General features: G+C 38.6%; 2 protein-coding genes across 2 annotated transcripts; one reads left to right on the forward strand and one right to left on the reverse strand.

The window, feature by feature from the left end:
- Window positions 1-1,470: 1,470 nt before the first annotated feature.
- On the forward strand, window positions 1,471-4,796 carry LOC139937170 (uncharacterized). The gene is made up of 3 exons (XM_071932215.1): window positions 1,471-1,824; window positions 2,771-2,979; window positions 3,567-4,796. The coding sequence occupies exons 1-3, from the start codon at window positions 1,722-1,724 to the stop codon at window positions 3,732-3,734; spliced, it is 480 nt and encodes a 159-aa protein (XP_071788316.1). The 5' UTR covers window positions 1,471-1,721; the 3' UTR covers window positions 3,735-4,796.
- On the reverse strand, window positions 4,312-8,824 carry LOC139937171 (small ribosomal subunit protein eS27-like). Its single transcript, XM_071932216.1, has 4 exons — window positions 8,685-8,824; window positions 6,808-6,916; window positions 6,389-6,499; window positions 4,312-4,837 (listed from the first exon to the last, which is right to left on the reverse strand). Exons 1-4 carry the CDS (start codon window positions 8,688-8,690, stop codon window positions 4,809-4,811), a joined length of 255 nt encoding a protein of 84 aa, XP_071788317.1. The 5' UTR covers window positions 8,691-8,824; the 3' UTR covers window positions 4,312-4,808.
- Window positions 8,825-10,817: the final 1,993 nt, after the last annotated feature.

Genomic DNA, 10,817 nt, shown 5'->3' on the forward strand with positions numbered 1-10,817 from the left:
CACTCTAAAACCTCACGGGTCAAAAGTTGACCATGGGTCCCGTGGGTCTCTGACACTCATGTCTGAGTCAATATCACGCAGAATCTGTTTCCAAATTACCTCAAAAATGGGACAAACTGAAGCAGAATGTGACCTAAAATCTTATCTTTTAAACACTTAAACACTTTCCGGGTCAGTCTGATGCTGATATGGATCAGGCCCCAAGGAATCCGGGTCAATTTTTGACCCAGGAGTTATAGAGGATTCAGCACGAGGCACAATTCAAAATGGCGGAGGGACGAGCCATAGCGACGAGCCATAGCCGTAGCCGATGTCTTGACTTTGGAAAGCCACTAGTATATCATTAGACTTGTTTTCAAGTCTTAGACCGCGGTTATTTTTCTTCATCTCAGCCACGAAAAATGCCCCCACATTATTAGCTATCACGCGCCCCCTAACTCGCAATGATCGTAGGCTAAATGACGCAGGTTGATCACAAGAGGGCGCTGTTTGTAGCGGCTATCAGGACGACTAAAAAGCCACAATCAAAGACTTGGAACCAAGTCTAAACTGTCATCTCCTCACACGTAGAAATAAAGACGGAACTCGTTTGTTGTTTTAATTAACAAACAAAAAAATACATCACTGCTCTGCAGGCCAACAATCATGCACCGAACTGAATGGGCTACTCACAATTTGTTAGCCTTCAAGTCTTTTGAATAATAACGTCTTTGGGTCATGCAATTAATAATGTGTCCGAGGCAAAGGCAAGTTACCATACCCAGTTGTTCCAATTTGGCTTGGGAATGGAGAAATGCGTCATGAAATTTGGCAGCAAGTTGGTTTAAAAAAAAATAGCACATTTTTTCGGGATGTTTTTTTTTCTGGGGCAGCAAAAATTCCAAACGGCTGACCTGCCAAAAATTTAAAAGAAATCTGAAGTAACAAGTTATCTGAAAATAATTATGTTTGATTGATTTTCAAGCTGTGAGACTTTAAAAATTTGTTAAGCATTTTTGAATATTTAGCATTAAGCATTGGTTGCCATGGTTTATAAGTGGCGCCCTCTAATACTAAAAGCGTGGTATAAGTATTCGCATTTTAGATATATTGAAGGAAAAATACTAAGCAATAATATTCACCAAGATTGACAGCTCATCTTCATGCCAAAAATAGCGAGGCTGTATCTAGGACCAACATGCACCTCATTTCTGTGTAGCTAAACGCGCGCGTTAAATGATATGCGTCCGCTTTCTTTTTTTAAGGGGTTGTGTTGTCAAAATTAATCTCACTGCAAGCGCGTGCGTCTCCATAATGATACACAGGGAAGGCGCACGCGCGCAGTTCATGTACAGCCGGCCAAGGGTATGTTTTATCAGGAAGACACAGCTCCTTTAAAGTAGGGCCCATACGATTAGCGCGCAACGCAAAACGCGTAACGCCAAAGGCGCGCATTTTCAAAAAAGAACAATAGCTCTACGTGGTGGCAATTTGTGCAGTAGTGAAGGGACAAGACAAGACAAGACATAATTATTACCACTTTAGTTGGTGCCAATTTGTTCTTGAATCACGAAACAACAATGTGACTACAGCCTTTTCAGCAAACAAGAATATCTGTAGTCACATGGACGAGACGTTTTTGATGGATTTGAATTTAAGGCAAGAACTAAACCGTTGGCGTGATCAGCCATAACTTTGGAAATTGGATAACGAAAACGTGGACGGAACATTTTTAGTCGAAGATGTACAATTTTCGAAAGTGTTCAAGAAGTGTCATAATGACAATTTTATGGATATGTTTAGTTGTTGTTTTCATCTCCCAAACTGCAACATCAATGGTAATTGGTAAGTACTCAACCCGTAACGTTGTTACACTGCAGAAACTGGGGTGTTAAAACTGACACCGTGGGTGTTGTCATTAGAAAAATGTAAAATCATATGGTGTTAAACTAGCACCAACGTACGGTGTTGGCAGATAGCAGTGATAGGCCTACACCATAGTAAGGTACATTATTTTTTGTTGTTTTAATACAGCTATAATGTGGCAACACCCATGGTGTCAAAAGTATTATAACAACCCCCAGTTGATATTTTTAAATATTTGAATTAAGACCATTTATGATGGTACAATTATCAAACCAGCCAGCTCAAGTGCCTTGATATAAAAAGCTGGACAATGCCACACGACATAGAGGGGTGCCATCAATCAACACGAGTCAAGTCATTTCATTTGGGGGGGGGGGGGCACACAAAACTCTGCCAGCATCCTTTAGTTTGAGTGTAAAATGGGTATGTCAATTTTCAATGGTTCAATTAGAAATATTTAGCAAACAAGATAAATTATTGTCATAGGCATACGAGGACATGACTTGGATGAAAAAATCGCCGAAAAAGGAAAAAGCTTGTCATCATGTGCTTAAAACAGGGGGTCTTTTTCCATAAAGCTGTTAAGCAGAAAATACTGCTGAACAAATTTCTTTGCTAAGCACAGATTTAGTGAGGCACCAGTCACAGCAATGAAAATATATTTTAGTTTTGGCTGGTAACCTTTCTTTTAAGCAATACTTTTCTGTGGTTACATGTTTTTGTGCTTAAATAATTTTTTTTTTTTAAACCTGCGGTTTAAAATTTTAAAAATACAATACAGAAAGAAAGACAAGTATTATGTTACCCCTATTGTTTGGGTTAACATTTCCTATCGATATCCCATCTTGCACTCTGTACCCTTTTCAACCGTGCCTTCAAAAATTTATGAATAAATTAAAATTGTTTCTCATCAATTTTAAACCAGCTAAGGACAGGATCGTCAATGCAACAATACCTCGTTACATAAATAAGGAGGGTGGTGGTGGTAAAACGGCAAGGTCCACAAGAACAAGATTTCTACCGGTGGCAATGCCCGTTTCTTCTGCCAAGATTAAGCTTGGAGAATCCAATGAACTTGAAGGAGAAAATCTGGAAATTGTTGACCGAGCCAACAGAGTCCGACGAGATGATGATGTAAGACTAAAGATGATGCACAAGTTGCAAGAAAACCTTTTTTATTTTTTTTTTTTACTAAAGCTGTCGCCAAGAAACTTTCTTCAACGAAAACCATTTCAACAACCAAGAAAAATGAATAAATAAGGGGGTATACTTTTTGTAATTCATTGTCAAAGACTAGTATCCTTACTTTATGTAATCCCAACTTAATTCTGGTGAAATATTTGGGCTCTCGCTTCATGCCCGGAAGCATTTCTTAGGTTCAAATGTTTTTGTGAAAAAAATCATCTTTCTCTGAAACTACATAACTTATAAAAATTGATCTTTTTAATTTTTCTTTACCAAGAAACTTGCCATTTTTCATTACTTGTTTGAGTAACTAGCAAAGGTACCCCCCCCCCCTCTTAAATAATTAACATTCAGGTAGCTCAATTCAATCCACAAGTTTTTGCAGGGGACTATTAGCTTGTTTTTGTTCACATGTGTACAAAACACAATTTTTAATTGAAATATAGTTTGCAGCATGGGTTGTTAGTAAAAAAAAAATTTAAAAAAAAGGTAAAAATGGTCGTTTCCAAATGTTGTTTGTGTATTATTGATTACAGTTTAACGAACAGGCTGAAGGCTACAGCAGCGACTACGCATACGAAGAGATAGTAAAGAAGAGCTACAAAAAGAAACGACTAATCTTCTTCACAGGTGTGTTCTGCCAGATCTGCTGGTGGGTACTTTGCGTCTCTCTACTTAAAGCTTTAATCATGTTCATGGTCTGAGGCATGAAGTGGAGTTAGTGGTTTGGGGGCCTTTGGTGCTAGGTATGCGGCATGCTGGTGTATCCCTTCTTTTGTATTCAGGTACATTCTTCCTGTAACCCATAAAGGCATAGGCATCGTTGGTAGTTGTCAAAAAACTAGTAATCTCACTTAGTTACCAAGTGAGGTTACTAGTTTTTTGACAACTACCAACGACTTGGTGTATCCAAACATATGCATCAAAATAACAAATACATGTATGTGAAAATATTGACTTCATTGGTCATCGTTGCAAGAGGATAATGAAAGAAAAAACACTCTCGTTATTGCACAAATTTGTGTGCTCTCAGATGCCTAATAAAAAGCTTCAGGGCTGAAATGAGAAATTACCCCTTTCTCAAAAACTGTTAATTTAGAGGGAGCCGTTTCTCTCAATGTTTTAAACTATCAGCAGTTCTCTATTGCTCGTGACAAAGTAAGTTTTTATACTATTATTTTTAGTGATTACCAAAAGTGTCCAGTGCCTTTAAACACTCCTACCTAGATTGGATTCATAGATCTCTCTGACTTACAGAAACCACATCAAGACTCAAGGAAGTGAGGAAAGATGCACAGTATTTATTTCACGACTGTTTATGAACTAATACAGTGCAACAGTATATTAATAAATTAATACATGGTCAAGTAAAATGTACCAGGTGCTTTGGACAAGCTGGAAACTTTAAACCAATGCATTAATCTTTTAAAAGTTAAGCTTTAAGGATACATAACTTGGATAGTAAGCACTTATTAGTAATTTCTCAATATCTTTTAAGATTTTCAAGCAAACCCCGATCCTATTCAGAAAGTGATTATTTATCGGCATGAATTTACATTTGTGTAGTTTTTAAGATACGCGCATTACTGGAGGAAATTCTTTCCACATATTCTCATGGTCCCTGTGGTACTAGGTCGACTGGTTCAAAGCGGTCAGATCTGGTTGTGGCTGGTTCTTGCTTGATAGGCTTGTCAGAAGGCATACTGTGATCTTCCCTCATTGCTACGGTGTGAGTTATTTACACGGAACACCAAAGCAAACTGGAATCTACAGTTGGCTTAATGTGCCTTCCTTCGGAAAGAGCAGCCTACATGGATGAGAAAGAGAAGAAAAAAAAGAGAACAATCAACTCAAATGTCTGCATTGTTACATTTCTACTGCAGAACGAAATGCGAGATGGAAGATTGTTGCAGGAAAAGATTTACTTTCCAGAATTACAATTAAAAAAACTTGCTCAGAATGGTATATCAAATGTTTTCTCTCATCCTCTCAGACGACAGTACGCACACAAATATTACCAAGCACAGAAACATTCTGCTTGGCAGAAAACAGGATACCAGTCAGGTGCCCCACTCAGTTTTTGCTTATAACAATTGAATTTGCTAGGCAGATTTTTCTTCTTTTTTTTTTGCTGAGCAGATTTATGAAATACAGCCCTAGGCCTACAGTAACGGCGCTTCCCACCAAATAATATGCAACTAAAATTATTTAAGCTAAAACTGCTACCTAAATAAAACTTTAAAAATAAGTTAGTTTTATTATACAAATAAATGTTTTTTAGGCAAGTTATAAAGTTATTAATATATTTTAATAGAGCTCAAATCCTTGGTACTTGATCGAGGCCCTAATACGGAAATAAAATATAAGTTACATGTTAGACGATGTGACCTCTGATGTCACTCGAAAACCATAACATGATTCGTGCACATATCGCCGGGCAAAACCTTTGTGTTTTGGCAGCCAGCTAGAAAGTGTATGCAATCTTACCATGACTACACATCTTTTTGCCCGGCGAAACATGACGTATAGTGTAAACAGAGGGCGGTTTGAATGTAAACATAGGTCACATCGTCTATACATTTCAGTTTTGAGCAATTTCTTAAAAGTAGCATTTTACACGTAAGAGCAGATATTGTAAAGAAGATGGTTTCAAATTCACAATTAAAATATTAAGATAGTTATTGTAAACAAAAACTATTTGGTTATTGTACAATTTATTCAACAAGTTATTAGGTTTAAGAAATCAGCCCTCCAACACTTTCACATAAATATGCCCCATGTTGACACTGCCTGTGTGTCTGTGGTGGAGGTCATTTCAACTCTGCATTTTGATTATCGCACTTGACAAAAAGCTTTCAAAGCGAACGAATCCTGTAAATGTCTGTTCAAATAAACAATGCACCACAACACACGTGGTAGATTTAACATGGCCCACATTACTGTGAAAGGGTCAATTTCATTCATGCATGCATAAACACTATTGTTTATGGTTAATGGTTTATTTAAAAACATTCAAAAATCATTGTCCAACATGAATTGCATTTTGAATTTGCAAATGCCATGAGGTCTTGCACTAGTGTATGTGTCACGCCACCATCAGACCATTACAAAGAGGCCACAATGTTCTATTATTTGTCCATTATTTATTCCGTGTTAGTGCATCATGCATGATGTGCAATTTAAATATTTCAAGGGTAGTTTTATTACTCTTTTAGGCTTGGAACTTCATCTTTGAGAGGACAAGGTCATTTTCATTTTTTAAAAGGCACGTTCATTTGAAAATCTCAAAAGTCTACATGGGAAAAACCAAGGCCAAGGGGCAACAAGGCAAACTGGCCAAGACTTCAGTGCACCTTACCTTCTGTAAGCCTCGCCTTGCCACCAGTAGGTTGGCACAGCACAGTAGAACATCCTACGCACAGAACAACAGTCTGGGCATGGCTGAACACAGTTGTGATCTTATAACAACCTGGAGAAAATAATAAAAGCAAAGGTTAAACAAAATTAATGTAAATAAACAATATCAGTAAATAAACAACATCGGTAAAAAATGGATTCAATTAACACCAAATCATATGAGCATTAACAAGATTTTTAAAAAAAGTTAACATTTCAGGTAAAAACAAACTGAACAGGTCTGACACCTCACAGAGGAAGTGCAGCATTTGAGAATGGTGATCAGAAGTGCTGAATTTGTAGGTGAGCAGAGCTATGAAATTTGGCCATGGCTGGCTCACCCCGAGGTTTATTTTAACAATAGCATAAAATTAAAATTACCTGGGCACTTCACATCCATGAAGTAGGAGTTAGGACTCTGAACTAAGCGCTTCTTCTTGTGCCTGCGCTTCTCACTGTCCAATGTAGGGTTGATTAGGTCTCTGGCGAGCTGATCAAGAAGTAAAAAAAAAAGCAACATTTTATCAACTTGAACTTAAAAACAGGGATGGCTTTAGTTTTATTAGACTTTATAAAAATAAAAATAAACAAGTCGATACATAAAGAAACAATGAATCAAAATAGCTTTAAAATACCAAGCCAGTGAGTGGCGAGGAGGAACAGATGACCAGCCCCTCTACAAAGTTGTCCTGCCACAAAGAATGTCCCCTGAAACCCACACCACAGTTAAAAACCACCCATCCCACTGTCAAAAATAATAAAACAATAATGAACATTACAGAATTGGTAAGAAAACAAATCGTGAAGATCACAGATTTACATAAAACTTACACGGTCTAATGATGATGATTAGTAGAAAACATCCCTTGAAATACTTCTGTTTAAAATGTCATACTTGATGAGAAATAAATAATCTAATTTCGCGCATTGAGTTTATCGCTCAGTGAGCGTTTTATTCATATTTTTGTTGTGCATCGATGTCAAGCGAAAATGTGTAATGGGTTCCTCACTATTTTCTCGTGACCAAAATGGCCGATCAATCTCAAACTTCTACAGGTTTGTCAGTTTATGTATATGGTGGATTACATTATGTGCTTACACTTCCAGCAACTGATTTGTTAGCAAAACCAATTCGGTAACGTTCCTTTAATAATTATTAGCAGAATTAATTTGAGATGATGTTTCTGCAAAGAAGTGACACATTCACGGTTATGATTTTCTTTTTGCTCAGTGATGGAGAGCATTGATAAATTCTATATGAGTTTTTAAAATATTGAATCATTAAACCAACTTTCAAAATAATTTAGGCCACACCATCTAGTTTTAGTCAAATAACCACCTACCGGCATTCCAGTAAGAAAAGAGTACAACTTGTTTCAAACGATAATTAACTGGCGCTCCAAAACTAATTTCTTGGGAAGACTCAAGTTAACACTGTCGCTTAATTTACAAAATAACATCCAAGTATCCAAGTACAATTTGTTACAGACCACTTAGCGACTTACGAAGTTACTCAATTGAAACACATTATGTCTATTATTTCTGATTGTTGTGCAATGCGATGTTCAATACATAAATATAGGTCTACCTGTAGGTTTTTAGAAAAATGACTAGGCCACTGTTAGCACTAGCAGTTCAGCTACTATACTACTATTACTAGGCCTATTCCCTGTTCTACAAAAATAAACTATACACTACAGTAACCAGCCAAACCAAATTCATAAATTATTAAATTTAAAACAACTTTCGAACAAAAAATTTATATTGGGGTTTTCTCAGCCCCCCCCCCCCCCCCCACACCCAAGAACTTAAGATTAAGAAACCATTTCCGATCCCGACAAACCCAATTCCTCATGTCATGAATTAAATTATGACGACAATGACATTTTTATTTTAAAAATAAAGTTCAACATAATTTAAACAAGAAGTAGGGTACAGCTCTTATTTTGATTCAAAATTCAGAGAACGATAATCATGAGAAATTTCGTAGTGTTGTGCAACGCAGCAGCCACCATGCTTATGCATGCATGGCGTAGTAGAAGGGTGCCATGTACAGACAAAATGGATGACGACCCGAACGAAATTTCCACAATCACGTTAATTTTTACATTAATTAATACCCTGGTTCTAACAACCGAGTAACCTATTTAACCCCCTTAATGTCATCTGTACTCAATTGTGTACAGAATATGGTCATTTACAACCCAACCTAACTTTTCATTTATGTCAAAAAACGTAAATATCCGATCGAAACTCACAGGCATGGTGCTGGATTTTTTAGGTCCTTGTGGAAAGAGAACAGGGTCACGTGATCATTTCCCCCAGCTCCATTTATCGCTGGTGTCCGTACACTTCTTAGCGCACACGCTTAGGTATGGAACCAGTGGTCTGTTAAAAGGACACTCGTGGTGGCGCTACAGCACTTTTGTAGGCAATTTAGGCCGCGTCCGAAACGACGACTTCGGCTACAGCTACGGCTAGATCAGTGCGTCTACCAGCGTTGAAGAATAGCAGACGCGCGCGATCTAGCCGTAGCTGTAGCCGAAGTCGCCCTTTCGGACACGGCCTAATTATCACCCACAGTCAGTGCATGGAGGTAGTGCATGCATAGTCTGGATCATGATTTAATTTTAGTGAAAATTCTTTACTTTTGAACCAGTTGAGTGGGAATCAAACTGATTGTGCTAAGAGCATATAACATGGTAGAGTCACAGACATGGTTGGAGTGGATGGTTTGGCTTAGCAACGGTCTAGTGATCGGGGTGGGGGGGGGGGGTAACGCCGGTTTCAGATGCAATTGTGTCCGCTATGCAATATTGTCCGCTCCGGACATTTTTGCATATGCAATCGTGTCCGGGGTTATGCAAAAACCGTCCGGCGGACATGTACATGACTGTACATGTATGTGCGCGCGTAAGCCTACACAGCATGAATATTCACGTATGTTATGATTGCAGCGAATAATACCCAACGGCCGAACATTTCTCATGTCATTCACGACATGCACTTAGCTTGTAAAAAATGGCGAACGTGTTCCGTCGACCAATGGCGTTTAATTTACTGCAAGGACGGTTTTGCACGGGGCGGACACAACTGCATTTGCAAATGTGTCCGGGCAGACAGACTTGCATTATGCGGCAGCATCCGGGTGGACACTATTGCATATGCAAAACCGTCCGGCGGACATTATTGCATATGCAATAATGTTCTCCGATAGTATTGCATAGAGGACATAATTGCATGCGACACCGATCGTTACCGAATTGTTGACATTACTTTTTGACTCCATCACAAAATAAGAAGAAAAAAATCTTTTAGACCATTAACTTTGCTGACGGTGACGATATATTCGTTGGTGAGGTCTTTCTAATTACATGCTCGATCACTTCCTTTCGTTTTCTTCATCTTTCGGGGGGGGGGGGGTCTCCTATGCAGACGGTGCACGGTCGGGCTTATCTTGTCTCTGCTTCAATTATAACAAAACATGAAAACTTTGACAATTTCTATCTCTTTAAAAAGCAAATTAAAATTCCTGTCTACGCCGCGGGACGCACCCCCCCCCCCCCCAAAAAAAAAAAAAGTCATTAACAACATTGACACGAAACAACGACTGGGTCTGTGCTGTGAATCGACTACGATCACAACCATCAAGCATTAGGTCCTTAAATTGCTAAAGATTAAGAACAATAATTTGAGCAAACTCAATAACATGGGAGTGGCCCAATTCTGTGGTCGCGACCCCACCGCCAGTAAATTACGCGGTTGTCAGAATATAGGAACTCACAAATGCGAAGTTTCCTCAATTGTATTATCAAGGAAATTATAATTTGCATTGTGTATGTCCGCACAAGGGTGAATCTCATTGTTTCCATGTTTAGGGCGGATCGCGAAGTCTAGCGAATTAGGGCACCTTAGAACTTATTTATTGACTTCGTCTTTTGAGTCTACTAGACCATAGAGCAAGGAGACGCAGAAGAATTTAGCCCCTTGTATTCACGCTTGGTGGTCAGTTCGACATGGGTGTACGATCCACGACAGCGACCTTGCGACATTCTACGACAGGCAGTGAGCAACACTCTAGCTTAAGAGTAGAATTTTAGAACTGCAAAAAATGTGGGCATTAAAAAATCTAACTATCGTAGCAACGGTCTTCAAGTTGTGCTTGTGCTGGCTGATAAGTAACATCTACAAGCTTGTATCGCTGCGGTGCGTTCACCTTCTCCATACCCGTGAGTAGTCTGGTGACCTATTTCCGGAATCAACTACCCCCAGATTCCTCGTGGGGCCGGGCATATTCTATTTGTCATATTTCCGTAAGGTTTTACAATGTACTATCCATCATAGTTCAAGAAATCTGAATGAAAACTTTTGTATACTATGGAGACGGCCAA

Source organism: Asterias amurensis, chromosome 5 (assembly GCF_032118995.1).
Source record: "Asterias amurensis chromosome 5, ASM3211899v1".
NCBI classification, from domain to species: Eukaryota; Metazoa; Echinodermata; class Asteroidea; order Forcipulatida; family Asteriidae; genus Asterias; species Asterias amurensis.

Coding starts and splice junctions, on each gene's coding strand:
- LOC139937170 (XM_071932215.1), top strand. CDS start 1,722: ATGTACAATTTTCGAAAGTGTTCAAGAAGTGTCATAATGACAATTTTA. Junction 1,825..2,770: donor TGCAACATCAATGGTAATTG/GTAAGTACTCAA, acceptor ATTTTAAACCAG/CTAAGGACAGGATCGTCAAT. Junction 2,980..3,566: donor GAGTCCGACGAGATGATGAT/GTAAGACTAAAG, acceptor TATTGATTACAG/TTTAACGAACAGGCTGAAGG.
- LOC139937171 (XM_071932216.1), bottom strand. Junction 6,500..6,807: donor CATGGATGTGAAGTGCCCAG/GTAATTTTAATT, acceptor TATTTTCTCCAG/GTTGTTATAAGATCACAACT. Junction 4,838..6,388: donor CAAGGCGAGGCTTACAGAAG/GTAAGGTGCACT, acceptor TCATCCATGTAG/GCTGCTCTTTCCGAAGGAAG.